The 13531-nt window shown below is 57.4% G+C and overlaps 1 protein-coding gene across 6 annotated transcripts in view; it reads right to left on the bottom strand.

The window, feature by feature from the left end:
• Nucleotides 1-1111: 1111 nt before the first annotated feature.
• The window catches only part of PIP5K1C (phosphatidylinositol-4-phosphate 5-kinase type 1 gamma), a 52374-nt gene continuing 39954 nt past the window's right edge, over nt 1112-13531 (bottom strand). The window contains exons 12-19 of one of the 6 annotated variants that reach the window (XM_045830909.1): nt 12576-12737; nt 11731-11869; nt 11545-11577; nt 10534-10638; nt 8278-8401; nt 6712-6789; nt 4322-4405; nt 1112-4026 (exon numbers count right to left, since the gene is read on the bottom strand). In XM_045830909.1, coding sequence (XP_045686865.1) covers nt 4024-4026; nt 4322-4405; nt 6712-6789; nt 8278-8401; nt 10534-10638; nt 11545-11577; nt 11731-11869; nt 12576-12737 — 728 coding nt within the window. In that variant the 3' untranslated portion in view covers nt 1112-4023. The other 5 variants (XM_045830910.1, XM_045830911.1, XM_045830913.1 and 2 more) reach the window with 5 other exon arrangements.

The raw sequence follows: 13531 nt of genomic DNA, 5'->3' as shown, positions 1-13531 counted from the left end.
AGGTGGGATTGGCCAGTAGGGGAGTCCCCCTGGGGATGGTCGGGATGATAGGCCACAGGGCACAGGAAGGGAGGCCCGGAGATCTGGAGGGTCCTGAAGACCTGCTCCAAGCTCCTCTAGCCCACCAGAGGATGGTACTTAATATTTTAAGGTAGTTCTTTTAACTATTTTAAAATATAGCTTCATAACACCACCCTCAATCCTGTTTTTGAATGTTCTGCTTTTGCTTGGTACCAAGGTGCAGGGTGGGGCGGTGGCACATAATGAGTCTTCCAAAGGAAACAACAGAAGACCACCTCCCATCACCCTGATGACAACCCTGCTTGTCACGGGACGTGGGTTGTGCTGCTGAGGGGATGGCTCAACACATGAGGGGGCCTGGCCCTGAGACCTTCAAACTGCAGGTGCTTCCATGAGAGTGTCTGCCCTGTAAGGAAGGCACCTTCCAGATCATATGCGCGTCTAGTTTATACATGAGCGGAGGCGCCTTGCATCTGCATCTGTGATTGTAACTGGGTTTCCAAAGGATCTTAAAGACAGGATCTGACTTTCGACTCAGTTCTTAGACTGGGAATCTGAGAGAAGTATTTACCCCTTACATGGGGTCCATGCATTACTCAATACGTGCCTTCTGGCAGAATACAAACCTTGGGGAGTGTTTGTTCCTTTGCACTGGACTGTACTGACGTGAGAACCTTTTAAAAGTTTTTTTTTGTGTGGCTGATCTGGAATCCAGGAGGCCACACCTAGCGATCAGGCAATGAAGACATTTGGGTCTTGTTGTTCTTTTAAACCTTCGAGGTTTCTTTTTCTTTTTTTTTTTTTAAGATTTATTTATTTATTTTTAGAGAGGGAGAGAGAGAGAGAGAGAGAGAGAGAGAGAGAGAGAGAGAGAGAGAAACATCAATGTGCGGTTGTTAGGGGCCATGGCCTGCAACCCAGGCATGTGCCCTGACTGGGAATTGAACCTGCGATGCTTTGGTTTGCAGCCCGTGCTCAATCCACTGAGCTACGCCAGCCAGGACGAGGGTTTCTTTTTGTTCTCGTTCACAGTCAGTCCTCAAGCTCCCCACCAGACTACAGGAACACGGAGAGGCAAAGAGGCAGCGGATACTTATTACCCAATTTATTAGAGAGATCTTTCAACATAAAAAGAGGAAGGGGAGGCAGGGGCAGGGCCCGGGGCTGCATACGAGTGTTATCAGGGCCAGCAGCGGCTACAAGGTTACAGAGGCGCCCACAGGAGGCTGCACTCCAGATTGTCACATACCAGATCCGGGGCTGAGCACGCGGAAGCCCCGGTAAGAATTAAGACACACAAGGTTTGCAGTTACAATGTGTTTTGAAATCAGTTCAGCCATAAAAACAAAGTTGGGATGGGGACCGAGGGGCTGCGGCGACAGTACCATGGCAAGAGACCCCATCAGGGATGGGAGTATTGCACTGAGCCAGGTGGTGGAGACAAAGGGGTCGAGAGGAGGCTGGCAGGGGACTCACAGAAGGCTCCCCCTTGTCAGCCTCAGGAAATGCCTTTTGTTTTTACAGTACAGCAAATCAGACACTGCTCACATTCTCAGTGACAGCGGCCATCAGAAATGAGCCAGGAGGGAAACAGGGCAATTTACAGATTTCCATCTGGAGGACTGTGGGGGGGGGGGCAGGGCAGGGTGACAGCTGGGTGGGTCCAGGGCCTTCCTGGTCAGGGGTATGAGGAAGGCCATGAGTTCAGTACACAGTTATAAATAAGGTCTTGCCTTCCTGCTCCCCTGCCCAGTCCTGGGACAAATAACACAACACAAAATGGGTCTCCAAAAGGGTCTTCCTGACTTAAAACAAAAAAAGAAATGTCATATCCAGAGGTTTGTGAATTACTCCTATGAGTCAGCATCTGACCAGCACATTTGTTCTGTGATTCATTCAGGGAAGCCCAAGGGACCCAGCAGGAACCTGGGACCTCATGGGGCCACGCAGGCAGCTCCCCTCCTCGCTCCTATAGCTCCAGATACCCCAGCCAAGGACACCCTGGATGCAGAGCCCACCACTCCAGGACTGGGCTGCTGTGCTGGTCATCTCTACCAGGGCTCAGGACGTCTCTGGGTCCGGGTCTCTAGGGGCCTGTGTGAGGACTCTCACGTTGGCATTTGGGTGACACAACAGTCCCTGTTAATCTTCCAGGTCTGATGTGTGCCTTTTGAGCTCTGCCTGCCTTCCCTCTTGGTGGGACTGGTCAGGGACAGACTGGAGACTCGTGGCACGTGGCCATGGTGCCTGTAGACAGGCACCAGTCTGCAGTCCAGATGAGGGTGCTCCCCAGGGTCTGGACAAATACTCCTTGGGCAGGAGAGAGAGGATGCTGTTTTTGCTTCTTGTTTGAGCCACCTGCAAGCTTATTCTGACGGGTCCTCTGAGGGTGCCTTTCCCCAGGCTGTATGGAGTGTCCCCCATGGCCCTGCTCAGAGCTGGGGTGCTGCTCCCATACTGACAATGAGAGGACAGCTCTTGGGGTGCAGCCTCATCCTCTGGAGAAGAGCCAGACTAGCAGGGTCCCCACAGCAGGCTGTCTGCGGTGGGACAAGGGACCTGCATGGCAGGGAGGAGCAACAGCTTACACAGCCTGAAAGAACTGAGAAAATCAGATTCCTGGATCGGCGGGTCGTCTGGCTGTCTCAGGCTCCACCAGGGAGGCAGGGGCTGGGGAGAAATTCTTCCAAAAGGTGTGGCTTCACTCTGAGCCAGTCCCCAGCTCCTCCCATGTGGGACCGAGTCGGTGTGGGTCTGCAGAGTGCAGAGGGACAGCCATCACTGCTCACTTTAGGCGGTGCGAGTGTGTCTAGGTGGGGGAGGGAGAAGCCCTGCAAAGCCGTTGGTCCCAGCAGCCTTCTCTGGACACAGCAGGGTAACCTGGTGGCCACTCACTGGAGCTCTAAGGCCAGGAATGGCTGCCCCTGCTGAAGATGACAAAAAAAAAGTCTTGTTTTCCATGAAGAACTTCTTCCCCTATCCTTTAGTCAGTGCAGGCATCGTCATCATGGAAAAATGAGAGAGGCTTCCCACCCCAGTCCGGGGGAACTCTTGCAGGACAGTCTGGCTCCCTGGGCCCTGTCCCTGCACGGGGGAGGGCCCCTGCTCCAGGACACGAGCTCTCCGGGAGTCCTGTGGCTGAGGGCCCAGGTGCTTCCTCTCAGAGTTGGATGTTCTGGAAAGCCTGCTTTGAAAGGCTGTCTCCATCACCTGGGCCCTGTCTTCCAGACACTGAGCAGTCCGTGTGGATGAGAGACATGCCGACAGCCCTGAGCTCCACCAAGAGGGGCAGTCCTATGTCTGTATTCTCGTCACTGCCTGGCTACTTCTGCCCCCAAGTCGCCTGGGAGGAAGGCATGGTGGGAAACAGATGCTGAGAGATTGAGGGGTCAGCAGGGTGGTGAGCCACCCCTGGACCACCAGTCGGCTTCCCCCGAGGACAGGGGTCCAGCTCACAGACCTGAGCGAAGAGCAGCTGCTGAGTGGGTGGCCTCCAGAGGTGCCCCAGGGACCAGGGCGGGTCTGGTGGCTCTGGCTCCTAGGTGCCCCATCTGAGACAAAGGTGGAGCTGGGCGGCACCTGCAGACAGTCAGAGAGGGGTCTGCAACAGATGGGTCTTATGCCCTCAGTGAGACGCATGCAAGCGTAGCAAAGAACTAAAAAGTACTTGGAATGGAGCTGCTTCTTTTTCCACTGTTCTTTTCTTTTTTCTTTTCTTTTCCCCAAAACAGCACTCACGTGCTGTTGTCTGCGTGAGAAGAGTAAGGACCCAAAATAAATATGTGATTGGAGACTCAGGGAGGTTCACAGTATCACAGGCGCAGGTGGGTGACGGAGCCGGGGGCAATCGCACTGCAGCCCGGAGTGTCAGTGACCATCGCCAAGGGGAGGACGTGGGTGAGCAACATCCAGTGGCAGCCGGGTGGCACCTCCTGTGCTCTGGGCCGAGCTGGGCTAGCCGAGTGTGTGCTCCATTCCTGTGGGTTGGTGACTGCATAGAAATTACTACAGGAAGCAAGAGAGGCAGGTGAGGGCTAGATGGCTTAGGCTGGACCCTCCTACCCCCTCGGCCTCCCATGGTGGGGCCTGGACCCACCGTTGACACCTCAGGCCAGGGACCCCATATGCCATGAGGGCCGGACAGAGGCCCCAAGATACTTACCCTGAGGGCCACCGCACTGTAAGGGCCCAGGCCTGCCCCTCCCACCCCAGACCTGTTTCCCCATCTGTCCTCGGGGCATCTGGGGTCTATGCTCTCAGCCCCAAGCAGGCCAGGCTGGAGGGCCGTGGGCACACTTACTGTGTCGCTCTCGCCGTCGGAGGCCGAGTGGGCCTGTGCGCTATAGTGGAGTGGGGAGTACACCCAGCTCCTCTCATCGGTGGGCTGGAGGGCGGGCAGGCGGCACGTGCAGGAAGGGCGAAGAAGAGCAGGGTGTGAGGAGGCACGAGAGAGGTGAGAGGGAGGAAGGAAGAAACAGAAATAAAAGAGGCGGACCCCCAACACGGGACAAGTGAGCAGCTCAGCCCCTGGCTGCCATCTCCCTAATGGGGACCTGCCCCTGACCTGGATGTCCCTAGAGATAGGCAGGGCCAGGGCTGAGGGGCCGGAGCGGGTGGGGCAGCAGCAGGAAGCAGTGAGTGTAGTCAGGGCGGCCGGGCACAGCAGGGCGGGGGAGAGTGGCAGGGGCTGGTGTCCTCCGTCGTCCTCTCTCCTCCTCCTCTGCCCACCTACGGCACCTGAAGCTCTGTCCTAGCCCAGCAGCACCCCACCCTCAGATCCTGCCTGTCACGTAGGTTCTGGGGGTGCTCAGCAGCACAGGGTAGCGGGACGGACTGGTGTCCATCCAGCTGTATATGGGGAGGGCTCCCCATTCTGTCATACGATCGGGGTGGGTGCACTTTTCTGCCAGGTCTGCTCCCATCTCAAGAACTTCCCTGGACCCTGGAGGCCTCCTCTGGGTTCTCTCCACCTGTCTTCTTTTTTCCTCCTCTCTCGGGAGTCCCCCACCCCTGGCCTTTAATGCCCTGAGGCTTGAGGACCTCTACCCCAGCTCAAGCCTCTGTGGTGAGCACCAGGCTGGAGTACACACCAACCCTGGCCATGTTCACCTGGCTGTCCAAGGGCCCCTAAACCTACCACAGCCACAACCAACAAGCCCCCAGACCCACCACTCCTGCACTCACTGCCCCTCAGAGCTCACCTGCTGCTTCTCTCAACCTCGGTGCCTACTCACCCCCACCCCTCCTGCAGCTCTGAGTATGACACCTGCTCACAGAGGCTGGAACCCCATGCTCACATGGGCCACCCAGGCTGCTGGGCACCGTGCGCCTCATCCCAAGAGGCCTGTGTCCACCTGTGGACTGGCAGAGAGGAGTGTGGAGTAGCAAGGCAAGGCACCGTTCTAGGCCCTGCCCGTTCCTTCAAGCAGTTATGGCACAGTAAAAATCCCTGCACCCCTGGGAGCCTGGAGGCCAGGCCCGGCCATCTGGGGCCACTCATGCCCAGTGCCCAGCACAGGGCAGCTGCAGGGGCTCAGAATTTGGGACAACAGGGCCCCATCAGATACTCTGGAGAGAGCTGGGTCTCAGGGAGAGACCCAGAAAGTGGAGTGACTCCATCACAGTCAGGCCTGCATCACGCCCTCCCTGCAGATCTGACGGTTTCTCCTGCCACTCACCCAGCCCCCCTGCTCCATTTCCACTTTGTTCCCCATGGAGATACCCTTTCCTCTTCCTTTCAAAGTTCAGATCAACCCCCTCCAGGCACCTTTGCAAACTGCTCTCCCCAGGGTGCTGCTGTGTGTCCTTGGCTGTCGGATCACGAATCACCTCTGGGGGATGGCAGCCCCATCCTGGGAGGACAGAGGACTGGGGAAGTGATCTCGACATGCGGTGGCGGGAGAGGGGCTTGCTGTTGGGGCCGGGGTGTGAGCCTCTGAAGGGCTTTCTCTCCAGAACAGAAACTCTCACTCTAGTTCTTCACCTCATTCCACCAGTTTGCACTGTGCCGTTCTGGGCGGGTTACTTGGCCTCTCTGGGCCCTTCATTTATTGCTCATGCTGGCAGTAACAGAACTGCTGCATGATATCCATGTAATGTCCCAAGCACACTGGATAGATGAGTGTCCACTACACTCAGGGGCTGCTTGGGAGTCTGGCCTCAGGTTTTGTTTAAACTGTGTGCTCTTGTGGGCTCCTTTGGAGCCGAATTCTCAGTTTCTCCATCTGTGAAATGGGTATGAGGATACCAACTCCTCTCTCCTTCAAGAGCCCAGCTTTGCAGTCCTTCCCTGACCTGTGTGACTATCCCCATCAGAGGGCACATGTGCCTTGGGGGGCCATCAGCGGCAAGGTCTGAACACACGAGGAGTGTCCACCCAACTTACCGCTCACCGGGAAAGGCTGGGGAGGGGCAGAGGCGGCCTTGGGCTGGGACTCACATGGAAACTCTGCCATGACCAGGCCCGCTGAGTGCCAGCCGTGTGCCCGCCAGCCACTGATGCTCACCTCACAGGGGACTAAGTGACATCCCTGCAGGACACACGCAGCAGGGCACCCTGTACAGCTGTCGTGGTTATTTTCCCCAGGTCCCTTCTCAGAGGAAGAGGGACGGCCAGGCCCTAGGGCTCCCCGCTGCCCTGAGCAGCGGGGCAGGGACTGGGCTTCCTGGAGGCCTGCTGTGGTCACTTACAGTCCCCGAGGAGCTCAGCGTCATGGCCCGCAGTCGGTGATGCCGGGGAGAGTAAGTCCAGTACCTCCCGTCCGCGAACTGGGTGGGCCGGGCGGGCGGAGGAGGCAAAGAGAGGACAGGGTGAGGGGACAGGAATGTGGAATCCTGCTGAGGTCAGGAAGGTCAGGTGGGGAGAGTGCTAGGAGGGGCAGGTGAGCCGATGGCAAAGCAGTAGGAGGGTCTGGGGGTGTCAGGGTCACATGGTGGCCTCAACCGTCGCTGCTGCCCTTGTGGCCCAGCCACCCACTCACAGGACAGAGCCTGGCCTCCTCACACACGATGTGAGAGAACAGGACAAATCAAGCCCCCATGGATGGGGAGCGGACGACAGGTGGACAGGACACACACACACGGCGCGCCCACGACAGTGCCTGGCAGGAGCCCTGCCACTCAGAAGCACGGGGTCGGGACAGCAGGGCGGTGGTGGCTACGGAGCAGCGATGGCAGTAGAGGGCCAGGCTCACCCACACTGTCCCGAGGCCTGGAGATTTGGAGGACAGGTGCCAGGACCAAGGCAGTGAGCAGCCCCGAGCTCCCCTTCCCCTGGGGGCAGAGATGAAAATGAGGGTCTAGGAGTAGGGCAGACAGCTGGCCTGCAGTGTCCGCCCTTCCTGTTGCAATGGGGGCCACCTGGCTCAATACCCTCTGTTGGGGGCCAGTGGTCTAGACTTTGCCGGTTCCTTGGCCACCCAGCACCTACCTCATCAGGCCTCTGGCTCATCTAATATGTCTGCCTGCAGGAGATGCAAGGGGGGGAAGGCAACCCCCAGCTTTGGGAGGGAGGCCCCAGCCACCAGGACAGGTCCCCTTCTTATTCTGACAAACCCTTCCTTGTCCAGGAGTAGCCTCATGTCCTCGGCCAGTGACATCGGCAGTGTGAGGCCCGCCTGTGCCTTGCCACAGTTCCCTCGCCCTTTAAGGCTGGAGCCCACCGGGCCGCCCCCGCCCCCAGTGCGAGGAGATCCACAGCACTTCCAGTCCACCTCAGCCAGCTCGGCACAGACCAAGGAGGATGCAGGCGCCCGTCGCAGCTGAGACTGTGAGGATTCAGATGACTCCCAGGGGGACAGGGTGGCACAGCTGGGGCCTTGGCTCATGCTAGGCAGTGGTCACAGGTCTGGGGAGGAGGGTCCAGGGTAGATTCCTGGCCTTGGAATGGCCTGACCCAGTGACACTGGGCGGGACACTCACATACCATGTGAGTGTGCATGTGATCGAGAGTATACCACGTGGGTGTCTGTGAATATGCCAGAGCACATTGTGCTTGTGCTGGTGGGCGTGCAAGAGCGCATGCAGATGTGGGTACCTATCAAGTGTGTACAAGCGTGTCTATGTGTCGGTGTGAATGTGTGCAAATGTGGGAGGGTGTCCACATGAGCACACGTACATGTGTGCAGGCACATGCATGCAGGTGTGATATCGTGTGCTGCACGTGTCGATGTGTGAGGGCATGTCGGTGCATGTGCACCCATGAGCACACGTTGGGCTGAGGGTCCGGTGATGGGAGAAAGTCCCCAGAGGACTTACAAAGTAGATGTCAGCGGCGGGCGCGTCCTCCTCGTCCGAGGCCTGGCTGGCAGGCTCTGAGGCCTGGCTGGCGGTTTCTACTTCGACGACAGCAGCAGAGGCACAGGACGGGGAAGCTTCCACCCTGGGGACAGGAAAGGACACGGGTCCTGAGCCTGGGCTCTCGGTAGCACCTTCCTTGCCTAGTCCACGCTCCCCACCCTCCTCAGCGTGTCACCACGGAGACAAAAGTCTCAGGAAGCCAAATGAAACTAAACACCCCCAATTCTGTTGTGGCCCAGGTAATAACGGGCCCACCTGGGGCCCCTTCCCCAATGTAGGCACACGCACTGTCCTGGTCTTGCCACTTATTTGCTGTGCAACCCTGAAGCCTCACTTTCCTTCTCTGAGCCTCTTGGTTCCTCATCTGTGAAGTGGGAACACGCAGAACTGAGCACTTACTATGTGCCAGGCCGGCTCTTGTGTGAATGAATCCACTGACTCTCCCTCGGGGAGGAGTGCTGCTGTCTCGTGTTACAGGGGAGGAGACTAACACAGAGACGGTGAGGATCAGGGCCAGGCCTTGGCTGATGGCCACGTGACCACTGCACAACTCTCATCTCACGAGAAAGATGCCAAGCTCTGAGGTGACAGAGCCGCCCTAACCGTGGAGGAGCTGTGCTTCAGTCATGCTCGGGCCAGGTTGCCTTTCTGGGCAAAGACTGAACGATGCCTTACACTGCAAGACTCCAGCTCACGGCAAAAAAGCACGGTGGCAGAAATGCGCATGCACACGTGTGCACCGCAAACAGTGATGGCCGATTGCAGCCCGGGAATGCTGTAAATGCTAAGTAAGGTCCCTTGAAATAGAACAGAAATTCTAAATTATAGAGTTAAACAGACAAAACAGACTAGAAATAAATTAGGACATAAAGGAACTAAATGAAAGCAATCAATACCTTGGACAGGAGAGACTTATAGAGAACTTTCCATCCCCTAACAGAAAATGCACATTTCTCCCATACTTCCACAGACATTAAAAAAAACAATGCTAGCCTGGCTGGCGTAGCTCAGTGGATTGAGCGCGGGCTGCGAACCATAGTGTCGCAGGTTCGATTCCCAGTCAGGGCACATGTCTAGGTTGTAGGTCATGGCCCCCAGCAACCGCACATTGATGTTTCTCTCTCTCTCTTTCTCCCTTCCTTCCCTCTCTAAAAATAAATAAATAAAATCTTTAAAAAAAACAAACAATGCTGACACTGTAATTGGCCATAAAGACTTAAATCTGTTAAAAAAAATAGCACACATTTTTTAGGCCACTTTCTTCAATTCAAAACCTAGTAAAATTAGAGATGAGTACTAAAAGGGTAAAAAAAATCCCAAGGTACCCAGAAGTGGAGAAAAACTAAAAAAGCCTTAGTGAGGGTCTCTCCCCCTGGGCATTGTTGATACCAGGCCTGGGCCGCTCTCTGTGGGGCTGTCCTGGACACTATGGGGTACTGAGTGGCATCTCTGGCCCCCACCCACTCAATGCCAGGAGCACCCCCAGTCGTGACAACCATAGATGTGTCCCCAGATATGGCCCAGTGTCCTCGGGATGCAGGACCACACCCAGATGGTTGAAAGTCTCACTGCCTTGGAGTAAAGAGAACATTAAAAGGGTAATCATTAACCATCCAACAAAGAGCCGGCAAAATAAGGAACTGCTTCATGCCAAAACACACAGGTCACAGCAAAAGCAGTACTCAGAGGAAAATTCATAGCCTTAAGTGCCTCTTATTGAAGAAAGCAAAAAGGAACTTAAGTACTCAACCTATGCTGGAGAAAAAGAAACAAGTGGAGAAAACAAACCAGAACTTAGAAAGAAGAAATATAACTGATGAGTTGAAGTGCATGAAACAAGAACAAAACATGATAGGAAAAGGGTGGCTCATTCCAAAAGCGGTCCTTTGAAGACACTGGCCAGTCATCCTCTTGTAAGTGCGGGCAGGAGTGAGGGCAGGGAGAGGAAAAGGAACCACGGATCACCAGCGAGGTACAATCCCCGGACTCACGCACCACCTGCAGCGCTGTGAGTGAATCTGTGGTCCCCAACACCTCAGTGCCTCAAGTTTCATTCCCATGCCTCTCCTTCCAGGGTTTCAGACTACATTTCCCAGCCTGCCCTACTGCTGGCTGGCCACGTGACCACGCTTAGCCAAAGGAATGGGGCAGAAGTTGAGCACAACAACCAGGCAACTGGAAAGCATGAACTCAACACACCAGATGATCACTCACCCCTCTTCCTCCTCCTTGGGGACTACTATTTCCACACTGCACGTGGGCTCCACCTGCACCGTGATCTGCTGCAGGTCCTCCTCCACACGTGCCTCCTCCTGGGGCCTGGAGGCAACGGGATGCCATGCTCAATTTCCCTCCTCACCCCACCTCCACTTTCTAGGAACTCCCACTGAGTTCCTCTAGGCAGGTGCTAATTTCAGTCCATGGTGGGGGAGGGGGGCGAGGTGCTGTCTCTGGACACCTCCTGACCAGCACCCCATTCTGGCCCAGCTCAGGCATGGTCCTTCTGGCTGCCATGCCCACACAGGGGCTTTGAGGGGACAACTAACTGTCCACCTGAGGGTCCTGGGCCTCTGGGGCCAGCAGGGGCATAAGGAGTGAGTGGCGACCTGGATCCTGCCCCCATTCCTGGGGTGGCTGGGTACTTGTCTGGGGCCTGAACTAGGGGTGGGGTGGCTTGGGAGCCCAGAAGTTGAGGTCCCTGGTGTAGGTCAATCAGAGCCTCTTGGCAGCTAGCAGGCAGCTGCAGAGGGAGGTGTACGTTTATCCTAACGTGCTTTGTACCATGACTTTCTTGTCACCTGGCAGGAATTATCACCCCAGAAACTAATTCTGGAGAGCCACCTCCATTCGCCACAGTCGTGTGACAAGATCAAACTACTGAAATGACCCAAGTGTCCCCCAAGAGCAGGAAGAGCCTGTTAAAAGGAAGAGAACCGGCAAAAGCTCACAGCGGCAACCTTCATCTGCAAAGTGACGAAGTAAGGGACGGGGCAGAGGGGAAACACAGGCCCGAGTGCACATTTGCTTGTATATTCACAGAATGTCTTCAGGGACAGAAATCCCACCGGGGGGGGGGGCCTCCCAGGGAAAGGGGCTCTGGGCGGCCCTGCAGAGGGGACAGCTGTGTGGAAGGGGAGGGGAGGGAGGGCTCTGCAGGGAGGAGCTGGGAAGGCTGTGGGGACCACAGAGAAGACCGGAGAGGGGAGGGCTGGGGTCGCATCTTACCGGCCGTCCTGTCCCGAGGACTGCGTGCGCCGCCTTCCGAGAGAACACAAACAGGTGGGCTAGGTAGAAGGGGTCGGGGAGGCCTTCCCACTGCCCCGCCCCACGCAGGCCCCGCCCTGGCCCCTCCTCTTGGGAATGCGGCCCTACCCCTGAGGCCCCTTCAGGGAGATGCCCCCTTCTGCTCACCTGTACCTTGGCTGCTCTGAGGTCTCCGAGGGGGACCGCTCTGGGATGGAGAGGGACGTGGAAGACAGGGTGGTGGCGATAGATGCCGTGGTGGCCTCCTCAAAAGAAGGTGGGGTGCAGGGCAGGAGGTCGGGCCGACCTGCAGGGAGGAGGCAGTGGGAGCCTGTGGCTGCCACTGGTCACCCACACTCTGTTCTCCCCAGCACAAGGGACTCCAGTAGCTTCCTGCCGCTCTCAAACGAAAATCCAGACTGCCTCCCGGAGGTCCTGCCCTCCCTGCCCTCGCCTCCTCCCTCTCCCCCGGCTGCCCCTGCTCCAGCCACACGGCTTCCTTGCTGTTCCTTCAGGCACACCAGGCACAGTGCTGCCCTGGGACCCTTATATACGCAGTTTCTCTCTCCTTGAATTGTTATTCCTCCAGCCCCTCCCTGCCTGGAATCTGTGGTCCTAGTTGCTCGAAGGGACTTCCAGAACATCAAGCCCAACCCCGCCGACCACTACATCCTCTATCTCTGTGTACCTCTAGTGCTGTGAGAGGAGGCTGTCTCCTCCCCACGTGGGGCTTTCTGTGCTCCATTCTCCCTGCAGCTCTTCCTGGGCCTAGTCTCAGCTGTTCCCCACTCCCCGGGTGGCTGCAGATCCCAGACTGAAGGCGGGGTGACTGTGACCCAGGCCCTCTCACCCAGGCTTGGCCCAGCTTCAGAGGCCCCCTTCTTTGCGCTGCGCTGACATCATCGCTCCCTGCGCCCCACACCCGCTGGTACCCCGGGGATGGGATGTCGTCTGGCCTGAGCAGTCCCCTCCCTTCTCCCGTCACAGATGCACCACTCCCACTGCCTGGTCACCTTCATCCTCCAGCGTGGGGTAGCTGCGGGCCCCCCGCAGGTCATACTGGGCGTCCTCCCGCTCACTGGGGATTTGGCTGGCTGAGAAGGCAGCTGTGGGCCCGAGGGGTTTGACGGCCAACAGGGCACCACGGCCCTTCTTGGATGGTGATGACTTCAGGGCTGGGGAGGGAGAGTGGTTGGCATGCTTGGGGTGGCGACAAGGCAGGGCCCCACAGACCCCCATCCTTCCTTTGCATGAGAGTATGGTGGGCACCAAGGGGCCCATCGCCTGCACGCACGGCCCATGCCGCCCCGGCTCCAGCCTGTTCCTCAAGCCTGGGCAAGAAGCAATGCCCTTCTCAGAGAAAGCCCTGCCCCGCTGCCTGCCCGGCTCTACCAGCAGAGTTGGCACCTAGCGCCCCCACCCTGGGCCCTCGGGAAACAGTGGCTGAATCAGCAGCTGCCAGTGTTCACTGAGCTGGATGGGGCCTCACCCCCTTTGCGGCAGCCCACTACAGCTGAGGCCCAACAGTCAAACAAGGAAATGGAAGGCCTTGGGGAACGCAGGGCTCAGCGTCAAGGGCCCGGCTCCCAGCCAGGCCACGTGGCCTCGGGGACAGAGCTTAGCCTTTCTTGGCCCCGGCATCCTCGTCTACAAACAAGGCCAAGCGAGGCAGGTGAACCCTGTCCTGTAATGCCCTGCACACCAGGCCTGGCCTGTCGGCACCTGCCACCATCCTCAACTTGCTTCCCACCTTGACCTCTGCCCCCAGAGTGGCCAGCATGGCTCCTGGCACACACTAGGTGCTCAATGTTTCCTGTGCACAGCCATCCAGCCCCGTGGCCAGCAAACTCCTCTGGACTGCAGTGGGAACAGCATCCTAAGAAGGTTCCAGGAGGTGGAGTGCTGCTAAAGGTAACAAGCATCTCTCTGGAGACAAAGCTGGGTTTGCGGTGTTTGCTGATTTCCATGG

Source organism: Phyllostomus hastatus, unplaced genomic scaffold (assembly GCF_019186645.2).
Source record: "Phyllostomus hastatus isolate PE091 unplaced genomic scaffold, TTU_PhHast_1.1 phas_contig_159, whole genome shotgun sequence".
Lineage (NCBI taxonomy): Eukaryota > Metazoa > Chordata > Mammalia > Chiroptera > Phyllostomidae > Phyllostomus > Phyllostomus hastatus.
Note: the sequence above shows the minus strand (reverse complement) of the source record. Positions and strands in the feature narration are given on the sequence as shown.